The following is a 16,069-nucleotide window of genomic DNA, read 5'->3' as shown; positions in this document are numbered from 1 at the left end:
CCCCCAGGCATTTCCACCTGCCTCATGGGCCACCATCCAGCCAAGGAAACTTTCTTTTGCGCTTATTTGATGGTTTTGGGTGTTTATTTTTCTAACCAGCTTTTGAAACAAACAGAATCCCCATCTCTCACTATGCAGACTACTTTAACGGATTTCTCCTTGGCTTTCTTCAAACTCATCTCAGTGCTGACTTGATCTCCAGCAGTGGTGGTCCGTAATCTCAAGGCATCCCATGCTCAGTTCTTTTGCTGTGGAGATGCAGCTCATAGAGATTACCAGTCCCAGAGGGCAAAGCTCCTTCTCAGCCCAAGTGGCTTCTGTATGCAGAGGCAGCCGCATCCTGCTGTTTTGTACGACTTCAGTGCAGGCACTCTGGTTGCCTTTCCGACTCTTTGAACAGCCTTGATTTCTACGCATCTGCATACCCATCCGTCTCCGTTCCTAGGAGCCGTAATCACACCTGCAGTCAGCTGCACACCTGGGATATGGTTGGTAAGTTTATTCTCGCAGTAGGGTTTTCTCCAGCTGCCAAAGCAAAGTTGCTGCAGCCAGAACAGGCTGTATCTCAAAGAACAGAGCACAGAGGAAGCCCTGAATGTGGAAGGTAATGCCTTATTTATCGCAGTGTTGTGCTTTAAAAAGAAAATCAACACAGCTTTGCCTGGGGGGATGGGGAAAAATACATTTTTAAAAACATATTTAAAAATAAAAAAAGACCAAGCTGAAAAGCGTCACTGCAAATGGCGGTTCCAGTGGGCAGACGATCTGTAGGTCTCCAGGGAGCTGGGTTGGTCTCTCTGCATCTGAAAAAAGCATGGCCAAGCCATGTTTTTGTAGAACAGTGGAGGAATGGGAGGAGAAAGGTAATTAACGAGAAGTCTTTCAAATGGATTCATGGACACTCATGCGAAGAGGCCAGACTCTCTTACCAGCTCTGCCAAAGAGTGACTCGTCCAGAGAAGAGCAAGCGATGTGAAAAGCAGGAGTAAGTGTTTGTGCACTAGGATATCACCCTTCCTACCTTTTTCATATGTATTAAGTGCAATCACGTGAGTCTTCTTTATATTATGTAGAGGGAAGTTTTTTAATACTAGAAACGACAATATTTATAACCTTCCTGAGAAAGGAAAATGTTAGTCACAGAAAAACAAAAACAAACCAAGGCCTCAGTTAACGGTGACCTGACATGATGAGGTTTTCAGACTTTGGAAGCTTTTCTTCTGGCATTTGTCCCTAAGAAGACAAATCCTCTTGATTTTTCCTTTTATCACTGATGCTTTCATTCCCCCACTCAGCCCCAATCTGTTGAGTCTTTGCCAGGTGGCTGGAAAGCACATCTTTTCCTGTCCACAAGTGACTCCTGTGTAATGAGTTTGTGCTTGGTCTCTGCTAGCAGATGCAGTTACCAGTTACACTCTTCCGCTCTGCAGCCTGAATTCCAGAATTCAGAAGGCAACTCGAAAGGCTCTCAAACATCGTTGGTCGGACTAACAGATCCTCTCCATTAGCTGCAGTAATACAGACACTTATCTTGTCACTGGTAAGCCCCCAGGCATGAATAGCCCAATCCTCCTCCCGTTTGCCCTCATGCAAATCAGGAATAACTCAACGAGGGGCAAAATGAGGCTCCAGACGTAGCTCACAACCCCGCAGAATAGATCAGATTCCCAGCCCCAGAGAGCGGTGGTGACGTATAAGACACTGAAGCTAGTTTGTTCCAGTGCAGATTCCCATCACACTTGCTGTCTGTTGTGTGTCAGCCCATTGCAAATTTGTTTGATTTGCAAGCAGCTCCCTGGGGCTGATCACAGCAGACTTAGATGTTGTCACCTTTGAGCAAGTGGTTGTTTTACATTTTAATGAAAAAAGCCAGCTCATTTTGTTTCTGTTTCCCAAAGACTTGTTAAAAACAGGCTGGATATCAGGCCTTATCCCGAAGGCAAAATTCCAATTGACTTTTCTGTGTCCTTTGGGAATTTCAGAAAGGTGCAAAGAAATTCAGCACCCCCTGAGCACACTCCCAGGACTGCCCACGGTCTTAAACAGCTTGCGGAACCTCATGGCCAGTGCTCCATCAGACCGCTCATTAATTCAACCTCGAAAAGTCACTAGTCATATGAAGATGTGGGGGAAATACACAGGTGCCATGAGGGTCAGTGAAACATGCTCCTGAATCCCTTAGGTGCTGTATAAAAGCTGCCTGCTGCCAGGGTTCTCAAGCTTAGTCACAGGGTTTGGGCACATTTTTTTTAGGGAACGTGTCTTGTTCCCAGCTCCCCTTCCGTGTGCAGTCACGGAGCTTCCCTGGGCTGACTCCAGCAGCTGCCTCCAGGAAAAGTAGTTATGTTTAAGCCGGCGTTTTCAAAAGCAGCCGCTGACCTGGGGAGCCTAATGATGAGCTCCTGCTGCTCTCTTTGACCTTGACTGGGCTTCCAGGGCTGCAACCATCACATCTCTGTTATGTCTTGCAAATCTCCCTCTCCCCCGTAGCACCACATCACCTGATGCCTCCTTTGCTAGAACTGAACATAGTCAAAACATCCCTTCTCGCGGTCCCAGCTGACAGCACTCCTCCTTTCCCTGTCTCTCTGTCTTGCAACCTTGTGATGCTCTCTGACTCCAGGGCTTCCCCTGCCCCAGGCACCTAGTCTATTTCCCAATCCTACTACTCCTTCCTCCTTAACCCAGGAACTGTTCTTGACCGGCTGTCTCTGCAGCCAGATCTGTCCAATCCTCATATCCTCCCTGTGGCCTCCTATGCCCATACACCACCATGCAGAGATACAGCCACTCAACAACTCTTCCATGTGGGTCCCACCACACCTGTTTGGATTTCCATCTGCAGTCGTATCTCTGTGCCCAACATGTTACCTAGCTCTGCTTCCCTCTTCTCGTCCTCCCTTGTCTGGCTTCACCCCTTCTCCCCCAGGTCCCACTCTACTGTCCTTCCCACCCATGGCTGCCCAATAGTCAGCCTCCAGCAGTCACCTTTGTGCCTTCTTCTGGGCCGCCCCTGTCCCTGCTGGAATCTGTGTCCACATTGACATTTCTCTTTAAGGTCCACTTTTGCCATGCAGTAAATGCATTTGAGTTGTTTGGTGCTCCACTTCCCAGAGTCTGCTTGTGTCATTAGAGTGTGAGCAATTTGGGCCAAGGGACAGTCCTTTCTCCAACATCCAGAAAACTCCTAGTACCGCCACCAAATTGTTACTCAACATGACTTTATTACACAATACACTCTCAGGACCAGTGTTCCCTGTAAGCTGAACACTTGGGCAGCCACCCAGCTGATTAGCAGAGGGCCCATAGCCACCCACGCGTGTTTCTATTGCTGGTGCACATCCATACGTGCCTTGGTTCATGTAACAAAATGTATTCAGCACGTGGATGGAAAAATTAGAGGAACACTGCTCCTGGCTCTTAACCAGGCTCCCTGCCCCTTCTGCCTGCCCTCTCCTCATCTGCTTATATCCCATATTTTCTTTTTCCCCTGAATGTCTGGCTATACTGCTTTGTTCTAGTGCTGCCCGCAGGCGTTCATTCTCTGTGTTATATCCCTCCATGGGCCGAACGATGCTCAGTTCTGTCCCCTTCTTCCTGGATGCGTTTCTCATCAGGGATTGCATTTACTCATACCATGTGTATATTTGGCCCCCTGGGGCTGTATCCTCTGATAGGCTGGACGGGTGCAGGCTGAGACACCTGCCGTGGTATCTGCAGCAGACTCCCTGGTGGAAAGGCACAAGCTCTAGGTCTGAGGTTCAGAATGCACGTAGCAATGACAGTGGTAGGTGGGTGTTTAAAAGGCCATGATCAAGCCCAAAGACTAAATTTCAGGTGTGATTTTAAAAAGCAAAAACTAAAGCTGCTGTACATAGTGCTCTTTAAACCCCTGGAGCATCTTCTATTTCAAACTGAGACGGTAGCATTACACCAGTACCGGCTGTAACCACTGTGAACCCAACCCATCCTGCTTCACTGGTTATGCCACGGGAAACATAGAGTCAGTGTCAGGGAACACAATTGCTAGGCTCATTGGATAGGAGTTTCAAAAGTAACGTGACTGTGGGGGACTCATGCAATGCCTTAGAAGTGCCCTGATTCTCCTAGTGCTAAATACCTTCCCTCTGAAAATCAAGCCTCGAGGTGACAAGTTGAGTCCTGAAATATCACTGGCACTTTGGACATTCTTCTCTTGTTAATAAATTTTTCTTTGCATAATCTAAGAGGCTGATCCTACAAGCTCAGTGCCACAAACAGACCCTCAGCCGCAGTCTCATTAAAATCTACAGCCCAACTCCTGCATCATGTAGCACGTAACAATAGATTATAGCATAGCCTTCAATGGGTCAGGTCGCTGGTCATATCCACTTGCAGTAAGCACCTGAAGGCATGGTTTGCAGCGTCGGCCCATACATCTCTTACTATCCTAGGTAAATAATTTCCTCCATAATTTCCAGAGTACTGTGCTAATGACTGTCACTTATTTCCCAGTGCCAGTGAATGTACTGAACTGCCTTACACAGCCAGCTATTAGAATGGACAGAAAAATAATTTTGGAGGCCTGATTCATAGCACATGCCTCTGACTGGTGGTGCCTTCAGACAACCCTTTTGGGAACTGAGGAACAGCTGACCAGAGGCTTTACTCAACAGCCATCTCTGCTTCAGGTCCTGGTGCTTCACCTAACCCAGGCCCAAGGCCAGAAAATAGAAAAGGTTTGAAAGGCTGAAAACTCCATCACCCGCTTTCTGCTGTACTGAATGTTTCAAGTGTAGCAAACATAAGAAAAGGTTGGTTTAAAAACAATAATGGAATATTTATATCTGCCTTTTGCCCTGGGCCACAATTTAGCCTCTCCCACAAAATGGTTGTGATGACAAAAAGATGTAGTTCATAAAGTTATTTGCACTTGATTAAAAAATTGTATCTGAACTTTGTATAAAGAAATGTTTGCATTTTGTATTGTCTTTTTAATTATTAAATTGAATTTCTTGGTGTTGTGTTGATCTTTTAGAAATTGGCTCAACTACTTATTTTGAATAGTTCTAGCAGTGAGAGCTGAGATTTTCTTTCAGATTACAGAGAAGTTCTTAAAGCACTTACATCCCCGTGGCTTTCCAAGCACCAATACTGCAACCACACCCATAAGTAACTTTATCCCCGTGAGCAGCCCCAGTGAAATCTAGCACCTTCCCCTTACTTGCACAGGGTTCTACTTCAAGGCTTGTTTTCTAACCGTCACTGCTGTACTGCATATCTCCAGATCTGAAGAAGGGGGTCTGCCCCATGAAAGCTCATCACCTAGTAACAGCAAGGGTCCTGTGGCACGTTATAGACTAACAGAAAACTTTTCTGTTAGTCTATAAGGTGCCACAGGACCCTTCATTGCTGTTACAGATCCAGACTAACACAGCTACTCCTCCGATACTTGACGCCTGTAAGTTACATTGTTAGTATTTAAGGTACTACAAGGCTACCTTTGTTTTGTTTTCTGATAGTTTACTTAACTTAGCTTTTCTCCCATCTCTGCCTCCATAGTACCAGCTAGTTCTCTGCAGGCAGCAGGCTGTCGATGACAAAATTTGTGTGAAGAGGGCAGCTCTGGTCAGTGCTCCAGCCTCCTCCATGCCACTTTTTTTATCCCCTCCCAATACCCAAACATTGATTCCATTCTTAAGCTTCTCTAGCACTTCACTATCCCCATCCCACTGCTGTTCAGTGTCCCTTGCCTCCAAGTTACAGGTAGACACATTAAATGTCTTTACATCACCAGGACGTGATGAAATGCATCCCAGAGCATGCAAGGAGCGGACTGAGGAGATAGCTGAGCCATTAGCCATCATCTTTCAAAAATTATGGAAAATGGGAGAGATTCCAGAAGACCAGAAAGGGGCCAATCTATAAAAAGGGAAACCACAACCCAGAGAATTACACTTTAGCTTCTGTACTAGGGAAAATAATGGCGCATGTAATAAAGGAATTGATATGCCCACAGCTTTCTTTGTTCCGCAAACTTGATCATGAAGCTACAGTATGTGGGCAACATGGTTGCCCCGCTTTCCCCTGCAGCCCTTCAGATCATCTTAAGTGCCCTTGCTGAAGCATAAGAGAATCTCGGCCTCACACTGACCATCAAAAAGACCAAGGTGCTCCACCAACCCTCGCTGATGAGACAATCGCACGTACCTTTTCTTGAAGGCAACAGACAACTCTTGGAATACGTGAAACACTTCCCATACCTTGGCAGTCATCTTCCCGCTAAAGTCAACATTGGTGCAGAAATCCAGCATCACCTGAGCCATACATGGTGTGCTTTTGCCTGCGTGAGACAAAGGGTCTTCGAGAAGCAGGATATCTACACCAAAACAAAGCTCCTTGCATACCATGGAGTGGTTGTTCCAGTGCTACTGTACTCATGAAACCTGGCCAACATTCAAGCGTCATTTGAAGGCACTTGAACATCATCAATGCTGCCTAAGGAGAAGCCTAAATCTCTCTTGAGAGGATAGACACAGGAACAGTGGCGTCCTAGAAGAGTCAAAAATGGCCAGCATTGGAGACATCATTCATCAACAATTTCATTGGACCGGTGAAGTGGTTCTGTCGTCTGCTCAGCACTTCCCAAAACAGGTTCTGTTTTCCGAGTTGGAGGAAGGACAGAGGAGTGTTAGGGGCCAGCGGAAGCAATGTAAGGACATGCTTAAGGCTCCCGGGGAAAAGTGCAGCATTGGTGTTGACAATTTGGAGAACCTGGCCCAAGACCATCCCCAGCAAACGGTAATCTGTGAGGGGTGGTCCAATTTGTGAGGTCTGGCCACAGTGCAGAGGAGAGGTGAAGACTGTCAAAAACTGCCCTGCACCTCCAACAGCTACCAACACCTGCCCCTTCTGTGCTAAGATCTGCAGCTCCAGAATTCAGATGACCATTCATCAGTGGACTCCGAGTGACATGAAGATATCCTAATTAGTTATTGAGTAACTGCTAAGAATAAGCCTTATGAATAGGGGGACGCATATGTGACAGGGGTGAGGAGCCTATGGGCCAGACCCAGCCCAGAGCCTGGCTGGATCTGGCTCCCAAGGCTTGGCTCAGACCCACCCCCTTCTCCCCACAGGGGTACAAGCTGGTGCTCCAGCCATGCAGGGTCACCATGACCAGGGCCCCCCCCCCCGAGCACCAAATCCAGGCACACTGTAGCCAGTTCCAGTCCTTGTGCTATGCCTGGCACGAGGATGCCAGAGTGCCCTAAAGGAAGTGTTTAACACAAGCACCACCCTCTCACCCCCACTGGCTGAGCCACCAATGGGTTCTGCAGATGTGGGTAGCTGCTCTCCTTGCAGCATGCAAACACAGCACTAGGTACTTCTGCCACTCATAGAGCAACACCAGTTAAGAACCCACACACCTGACCCCTACCCCCAGTCTGCCCCTCCTGCAGCCCCCTTACCCCCACCTTGCTCCTGGCACCCTCCCACCCACACCCCAAGCTTACTCCTGCACCCTACCTTCTGCCCAGAACCCCCATGCCCTGAACCCCTCATTTTTGGCCTCACCCCCAGAGCCCTGGGTGGGGTCTCTCAGAAACCTAACTTCAGTTCGGGGCCCTCCCATCTGTGGAGACGTGCTTTTGCTTCTCACTTGTATGTAGGCCTTCAACAGATTTTTCTATGGTTAGTGGTCCTCTGACCTAAAAAAGGTTCCCTACCTGACCTACAAGGTTGTTACCAAGAAGAGATGGGAAAAATGACCTCTCAAGGTCCCTTCCAGTCCTATGACTGATTCCTACAGCTCATTCTCCAAGCCCACTACCCCTTTTCTTTCCCATCCCTGCTCCACCTTCAATGTCAAAGCCCTAATCCTGGCCAGTGTAAACTATCACCAGGTGGAGTCCTCCATGCAGCAGCTGTAAATAGGAGCCTACAGCCTAAAAAGTTAGAACAAGGTGGGGTCCAGCTGGCCCAACATAACCTTTAATACTTGCAGAGACTTCTGGGAGCAAGCTGGGGCCTATAAATTAGGCCTAGCACCCCGCACAGAGCTCACTTCAGGAAGACTATGAAGGGAAGGCCACATTCTTACAGGAAAGCTGATCAAAGAGAGCTGGAACTGTGGAGCACAGAAGAGGACTGACTCCTGAAAAACAGACCAGACCTTAGGAAAAGAAGGTACTGAATTAGGGAGCCTGGGTACAGGCAGGGACCTGCTGCTTCACTTCAATTTTTTCCCTAAAAGGAAACTTAATTACACACGTGTATTTGACATGCAGAGCTTGTAGGATTAGATGTAAAATTCATCTTGTTGTGCCCCGTTCCCCCCCCGCCCCAAGCTACAGTTACACTGCAGCAATCTGTCAACAGGAGTCACTGTCTGAAGAGATTTCCCAACAAAACACCTGTCGACAGAGTGCAGCCACACACACAAGCCAATCTGGAGACAGCTCTGCTCTGTCTAGAGCAGCCAGACTGCCCGGTGGCTCTCTCGACAAAAAGGCACCTGGAAGCACAGGAGAAAGAGCTGCCCATTGTTCTGGATGCCCTGCCCGCCTGGAGAAGGTTCCACAAGCCATCCCCGCAGTGTTCTTTTGTCAACAGACTCTGTCGGTAGCAACATTATGCGTCATGGCCTAGAGGCAGAATGCCGCTGGCAAAAGTGCGGAGTCTGTTCAGCAAACGCACTCGTGTAACTGTAACCAAAAGCGTAACTGTTCTGGTGACAGACATAAGAGAAGGTACTGGTATTTTCTGCATTTACACTGCTGTTGCACAGGTGTTAACAATTTGTCTGCTTTTGGTTCCCTTTTCATTGTAAAAGGGGCTATTAACCTGTTCAATCTAGACAGCTGTCAAAGTGTTTGATATCTCATGACTAGTTGGGAAAAAGAAAAAGGTGTTTAAATAGTTTCCCCCATCCATTTTCAAGAGACAATAAGCAGACCCTCCCTTCTTTGAGAGTGGCTCAGTAAAAGATATTGAAATCTAACATCCAACCAGTTTGTCAAACTGAGCACATAAGACAGCCAGCAACTGGGTGCTTTGGAACCATTTATTCCTGCCAATCTAGTAGAGGCGCTGTGGCTTGCCCATGGTGCTCTTGATGTACAATGCACGCACGTTCTGCCAGTTCTTCTTCAGCAAGGACACCAGGAAGTTGATGGCCAGATGGATGTTGTAGACAAGCTCATCCTCAGTCATTTTCACATGGCCAACAGCCACAGCCAGACAGAGCACCTGGGGACATAGACAGCAACGTCACTTGACTAACTGCATAGACAGGGCAAGGAACTGCCTTGACTGGAAAGGGACATGTATTAAAAACAAGGACCACAGGATCAAAACTTAGCCAGCAGGGTATTAAAGTTTAAGTATGGTCCTCTTCACTGACCACCCTGCACTAGCTTGAACATACACCTACCAAGAACTTTTAGCAGGCAATGAATATAAAAGCCTGGCTTTTATTTGGAATTTCTCTTGGCCTGGGTTGAACTATTTTTAATGTAGTTAATGAAATCTGTGGTTTTAAATTCTCCAGTTCTTCAACAGCCTCTAAATGTTACTGTAGAAATGCCAAATAGCCTTTAAAAATTATTTTTATTCAAAGGATCCAGTAAATAAAGGATATGTAAATTCAGACATTTTAAAGCTCAACAAAGTTTAAATATCTAAAAAATTACACTTTCCATATGCCTATCAGTAGCTAGAAGGCTTTAGAGTGCTGCTTCAGTTTGCCAACTGGCTTTCACACACATTAGCATGCCTCACTGCGAACTCTGACAATGTCAATTGCTCAGGTATCAGAGGGGGAGCCATGTTAGTCTGTACCCACAAAAACGAAGAGTCCTGGGGCACCTTACAGACTAACCTATTTTTTGTAGCATTAGCTTCTGTGGGCAAATACCTGCTTCGCCAGATGTGTCACAATGTAGACTGCTGTGTTTCATCCAAAGACATCATCATTTTAAGGCGAGGAACCTAGACTGTCTATACTAGCCCAGAAGATTACACCACTCTGTCGATCTTCTGCAGTTTGATTTCACATGTTTAGCAGGGAAAATTGACTTCTGGGGTAACAGTCGACCCCTGTACTCACCACACGGGAGTAGTAAGGGAGGTCAACAGGAGCAACTCCCCCCTTGACCTTCATCACGAAGGATGGCTAAGTTAACCAAGCACAGGTACACCCCTTCGAGCTACGCAACTGCCATAGCTAGCATTTCCTGTCTGTACTCCACTTCCTTTGTTTGGTGGAGACACAGCCTGAGGCATACAGAACTAATAGCGGAATAAGGAACAAAACTTAAGTCTAACTCCTAATCGCATGCCCAGTTTGTTAAATGTTGTGCCTCCACAAACACAGCCCAGCATTAAACCACGCTTCACCGATTAGCTCAGCTATCCATGCCAACTGCTTCCATTTTTTGTCATGTAAAACATGGAGCTAACTTACTTTTTGCCCAAACCCCCAAGTTTTTCTATTTTAGTGACCCTCCCAATGCCCAATCAAACTACAGACTGAAGTAAAGGGCTTACAAAGAACAGTGACGGACCAGTGTTTAGGAATTATTAGCTCTGCCTCCTCTGACACTGAAGCATTAAAAATATGATGAGTTGCTTTGAAGTTTTTTTAAAGGGGATAGTCTGTTAAGGATTAGCAGGAATAGTGGTCTTCAGATGGGCTGGAGCCGATTTAGCAGAGCACTTCCATGTGTGCTTAAGCCTCATGAACAGACTCATTAACGGGATTAAAATTTTCTTCCCAGGTTTATGCCCCAGTCTTACACAGCATCACAGCCTATCAGGGTAGAAGCCTGTTCCAACACTTGACTATCTGAAACTTGGCCACATCTCTGCAGTGTCAGGATGCACATCCCCTGCAAGATGTCAAATGCCCCAACTCCCACTTCAATGGGCTCTGAGGGCCCCAACATGTTGCAGTATCAGACTCTACTCCAGTTTATCATCAAAAAATTCAACTACTGTCAAGTTACAAGACTGAGTTCAGCCCTGGGACAAGGAATCCACATACCCTGGCATGCTCTAAATCTCACCCCTCCACAGGCCCCATAATGGGCTTTTGAGGCTGGTTGTTCTTAGACTTTAGCATTTACCTTCTTCATTTGAAATTTGATGGTAGACTTGACTTCATCAATCTTGGACACCATATTCTCATTGTGGGTGAGGAGGGAGGGGAATTTGCCAGCTTTGTTCAGACCCGGACCCAGGATACGAGGAATCTGTTTGATCAGGGACTCAGAAGCCAGGAAGGCATCGTACTTCTTAGCTATGGGAAAAAAAATTAACACATGAGCAGTCACACTGTTTTCCTCATTTTAATTCAAGGCTTGGCTTCCTCAATTAGCAGTTTGCAAAAGTCTAAGAGCAATCACAAAGAAGGGTCCTTTTGTATGTACAGACTCTTCCCACTATAAAAGAGCACTAGTCAACCTAGGCTAGCAAGTGGACTGCATGAGTGGCCCTCCATCTCAGGGGGCCATGAGACTGTCAAAACCAAACTGATCATACCAAATGCAACTGTATACCTAGAATTTGCAAGGGGTGCAGACTGAACCATACGAATGCTTTGACTGCATGCAGAGGTAGCGTACAGCTTTCATAGTCTGTGTTCTATGCAATCAGCATGCTCTTGCTTTACTTGCATGTTGCTTTTATACTGGGTTGGGGGAAGCTACCTGGACAGAAACCCAAGCAATATGGTAACCCAGCACAGGGGCAGTGGTGAACAAAATGCCTCAGGCACCACACACGCAAAAATCTTGATGCAGGTCACCAGTTACCCCACTGCTGTCCTTGAACACAGTCACAAACCAGGCCTAGCCTCTGCTAGGGCTTTTGCTGGTGTTATGTTAGAAACATACATGCAGTTACACCAGAAAAACCAGTTTCAGCCAATACAGCTCTTTGTTCAGGGAGCGGCTGTGGAGCACCTTTTTGACCAGTGGAGGGTGCACCTACACACAAGAAAATACACCAGTATAGCTACACCAGCGTGGTATAATCCCAGCTTATTACAGATCAGTGTATATACACTAACATGTTCCCCAACACAAGAAGAGTTCTGCAAGTAAATGAAATTTCCTCTCCCCCCGTAACTACAGAAATGTGACTCTGATAGAGGGGGTTTGAACAACAGATTCATCAGACAGGAATGTGTTTTGTTACGACGCAGCAGACACCAAGGTCTTGCTTACGCTAATTTCAACTAATACAAAACTCTAGGGTGGTCACTGTTTAGGCTGCTGCACTGAAATTCACTGATGCAGCTTCACCAGTGACTAACATCCCAGGATAGACAAGACAAGGCAAGATGACTAGATGCTCAAGAAGTCATGCTTTAGAGCTCAATTGCCCTGTCACTTTTAGCCACCTTCACCCTAAAAAGTCAGTGAGCAGCATTCTAGCTGCTGAAGGAACCAACTGGTCACATTTAGTACTGAAGGAGTGAGAGACACTCTACTGATAACCAGCAGTCCCATGGCACCTTAGAGACTAACAAATGTATTAGGTCATGAGCTTTCATGGGAAAAACCCCCCTCTTCAGAGAAAAAACTGATTCCAGGATTTAATTGGGGGAGAGGGGAGGAGAGTGAGAGAGACTACCTGTCACTAGTAGGATCAGTTACTGAAGCAAGTTAAGTTGGGTGTGTCTCATTCCTGCCATGTATCAAAGGTAAGGAAATTGCCCGTGTAAGGAAGATGCCTTAGTTAAGATGTCTATTCAGGCCAAGGTTACAGGTGTCAAAGTTGTAAATGAATTTCCATTCATCTCCCTCTAATCTTGTGGAGAATTTCTTCTGTAGAAGAATGGCTACTTTTCAATCCATTATTATTATTATTATTATTATTATTATTATTATAAGTCCAAGGAATTTAAAGTGTTCCCCTACAGGTTTACATGTGTTCATTCCTGATGTCACATTTATGTCCATTCATGCTTTGGTGCACAGACTGTCCGGTTTGTCCAGTACACATGGCAGAGGGGTACTGCTGGCACATGACGGCACAGATGGCATTAGTGGATATGCAGATGTGTTTGCCCCTGAGGGCGTCACTGATGTTTCAGGTATACTGGCAGCACTAGCCTTTCACAGTTCTACTCACCCAGCTTTTTCACTAGCTTCTTATTCTTGTTGAGTTTCTTCAGAGCTTCAATGTCCATGTGAGGGATGTCAACTGCTTTGGCCTCATCACAGTGTTGCTGGTCCCCCAGCACACACACTGAGAATTTAGGGCGTGGGGTGGACTTGAGCCTGTCAGGGAGGAAAGATGACACCACACACTGTCACTATGCACTGCCAGCACCACACACCTTGACAGAAGCAGGCAGAGCCACTACTGACCAAAAACCTTACCACAGTCACCTGCGATTCCTTGTCCACCAGCCTCTAATCTGGCTTCTCCTACTGGTCGGTGGGATCAGCACAGAAGCCTCACCACACCTCCCCTCATGTTTTAAGACCCAGGGTAGGGGTCCGTCCAGCCACACCCATGTGGAGATTGGGATGGTCTGAACTACCCGGGCAATTCAGCACTGCACCCTCCTGTTATCACAGCAAGCAAGCAATGTGCTGCTCGCCACAGGTACATTCAAAGTGCCTGGAGAGAGTTGGGTGCAGGCTGAAGGCTGGGTGGAATCGGAAAGTTGCCGAACCTGACGGTGCCAGAGAAACGCTTGTCCTTCTGTGGGTCATAGTTTTTCAGACTGATCTGCAACTCCACAGTTTCAACAAACCTAAAGAACAGAAAAAGCAACAGGCCAGGTCAGAATTTAAGAACCCAGCAAAACAAGGTGAATAGTACTCAGCACTGGAAGAAGCTGTAGTGTGATCTAATAGAGCATGGATGCACTGCAACAGCCCCCCACCATTTCACCACAGACGTCCAGTCACGCAGTTAGCATTTGGGTAAGGGCACAATACACAGCACGAAGGAGAGTTCTTACTTGCGTGGTTTCACCTGAGTCCCTTGCAATACTTCCCTCACTGCTTCGTACAGCGTGTCGCGGGAAACTTTGCTGCTGTAGATTCAAAAGGCACAAAGAGCATGTCAGGCAATGCAAAGGATCAACTGAATTCCTGACTCTGGACAAGATGCAGGTGACATTAATGCAAGGGTGCACAAGGTGGGGGCGAGAGCAATATTAGGCTTGTTCAAGCTCATTAAAAATGCTGCTACCATTTTTATGTACATCAGGCGTGTCCAACCTGTGGCCTGCAGGCCGCATGCGGCCCCAGAAGATTGTAAACTTTTAACATTATTACATGATTTATAGACACTAACTATATTATATATTTTGTACACGGGCCAAGACTATGTTCACTCAATGCAGCCCTGGCAAGCCAAAAGGTTGGACACCCCGATGTAGATATATGCACATTTATAGACCGATTAATAAAATTTTTTACATTCCATGTACCTGTCTTACATGTGCATAAAGTTTTTCATATGAACAAAATTTCCATCCGTTTGGATTACATTAGATGCGGGGGGGGGGGGGGGGGGGTGGCTAATTGCAGGGACAAAAAGGGGGCCTGACGTAAAAAGGCTGTTCACCCCTGCATTAGCACCTAAAACCTTTATAATGTTGCCTTCTAGGGGAGCCAGTTAGCTTACAACATTCTGGTGGGGGGAATGAACTATTCCCTGACATGATGTGTAGTCAGCTACAACAGTCTGGGGCTAATACAACAATGATCAAAAATTAACTTGACATGTCCAGGATCAATGTGCAAGCCCATGCAAGTGTCAAACTAAGTAAAACCCCAACTGGGGTGAAATGTCAATCACAGCTCGTGCTCTTCTGTCTCCCATGCTCTCAGAGCACGGGAATTGCAATACAGGAACAGCTTTGCCTTCTCAGTCAATTTCATCCTCCACCCCCCGAGCGACTGAAGCCACTAGGCCAGAAAATGAGCAGCCCGGCCAGGGATGTCCCCCTAGAAGCCAGCACCCCCCAATGGAAGGGGCCTGTCCCAGAACACCAAGGAAGGCGACACAGGTAAAATATACCAGGGAGCGCCAGCTCTGCTCTGGGTGCCAGGCGCAGGGTCGGGACTACGGGGCGGATGGGGCCGTCCTACCCCTGCGGCAGCTGCCACGGCCGGCCCGGCTACACATCACCGAGTGGCTCCGCGCAGGGACCCAGCATCCCCCCGCAGTAATCCGGGCAGGCCGCGTCTCAGCCCAGCCCGGCCCGGCCCCCGAGTCCACGGGAATCACCCCATTCTCCGGCCACGGCAGCGGCCCTGCAGTCGGCCCGGACACCGCGAACCAGGAGCTCAGCACCAGCACCCGAGAGCAGCTACTCTCCCGGGGATGGCAGCAACCCCCTCGCCCCTCTGGCGAGAACCGGACCGGCCGCCGGAGCCCCCCGCGGGCGGATGGCGCTGGATTGAGGGCACCCCCCCGCCCCGATTCGCACCTCATCTTGGAAGACCTCGCCGCTTCCCTGTGCCGGGCTGGAAAAGGAAACGAAGCCCTCGGCTCGCGTTCTAAATAGGGCTTGATCTCGCGAGAGCTGCTGGCGGGTTGGGCGCCATCTTGAGAGAGGCAGACTGGGCGCGTGGCGGGGGGGAGCGTAAGCACGGTGGTGGACACGTCTGTCTCCTCCGGCGCCCTGCGTTGTACACGCGCATCGCTTGGTGCACGCGCGTCCGTCTCTTTTGCTCGCCGGGCAGCTCGGGCTGAGCTCTCGCTTTCAGCAGGGGCGCGGGAGGCGGGGGGGAGTCCAGTCTGTTGCTCTGAGTGTGGACTCCTCGGTGGTGACCTCTCGGTGTAGGCGGGGTGGCCCAGGCGCTGGTGGGGGAGACAGGAGCGCTCGCGGGATGGCGCTGCTGGCGCCTGGCCTTGGAGGAGGGACTGCGGGAGGGGGGTTACGGAGTTTGCAGAGGAGAAAAGCGGGGGGCTCTGAAGCGGGCGGCGAGAGGCTGCTCTCAGGCGCGGCAGAACGAGCAGCGATGGTCTCCAGTTACACAGGGGGAGGAGGAGGAGGTTGGATATTAGGAGTAACTGTTTCCCCAGCGCGGGGGTGAAGCGCTGCAACGCGGTGCCG

The 16,069-nt window shown here is 48.2% G+C and overlaps 1 protein-coding gene across 1 annotated transcript; it reads right to left on the bottom strand.

The window, feature by feature from the left end:
• Positions 1-9,032: 9,032 nt before the first annotated feature.
• On the bottom strand, positions 9,033-15,521 carry RPL10A (ribosomal protein L10a). Its single transcript, XM_074977362.1, has 6 exons — positions 15,440-15,521; positions 13,961-14,035; positions 13,670-13,750; positions 13,120-13,268; positions 11,109-11,281; positions 9,033-9,231 (listed from the first exon to the last, which is right to left on the bottom strand). Exons 1-6 carry the CDS (start codon positions 15,442-15,444, stop codon positions 9,061-9,063), a joined length of 654 nt encoding a protein of 217 aa, XP_074833463.1. The 5' UTR covers positions 15,445-15,521; the 3' UTR covers positions 9,033-9,060.
• Positions 15,522-16,069: the final 548 nt, after the last annotated feature.

This window comes from Carettochelys insculpta, chromosome 26 (assembly GCF_033958435.1).
Source record: "Carettochelys insculpta isolate YL-2023 chromosome 26, ASM3395843v1, whole genome shotgun sequence".
In the NCBI taxonomy this organism is placed as follows: Eukaryota; Metazoa; Chordata; order Testudines; family Carettochelyidae; genus Carettochelys; species Carettochelys insculpta.
The sequence above is the reverse complement of the archived record's forward strand: the minus strand, read 5'-3'. Positions and strand labels throughout refer to the sequence as shown.

Coding starts and splice junctions, on each gene's coding strand:
- RPL10A (XM_074977362.1), bottom strand. Junction 13,751..13,960: donor ACTCAGGTGAAACCACGCAA/GTAAGAACTCTC, acceptor TCTGTTCTTTAG/GTTTGTTGAAACTGTGGAGT. Junction 9,232..11,108: donor TCAAATTTCAAATGAAGAAG/GTAAATGCTAAA, acceptor CTATGTCCCCAG/GTGCTCTGTCTGGCTGTGGC.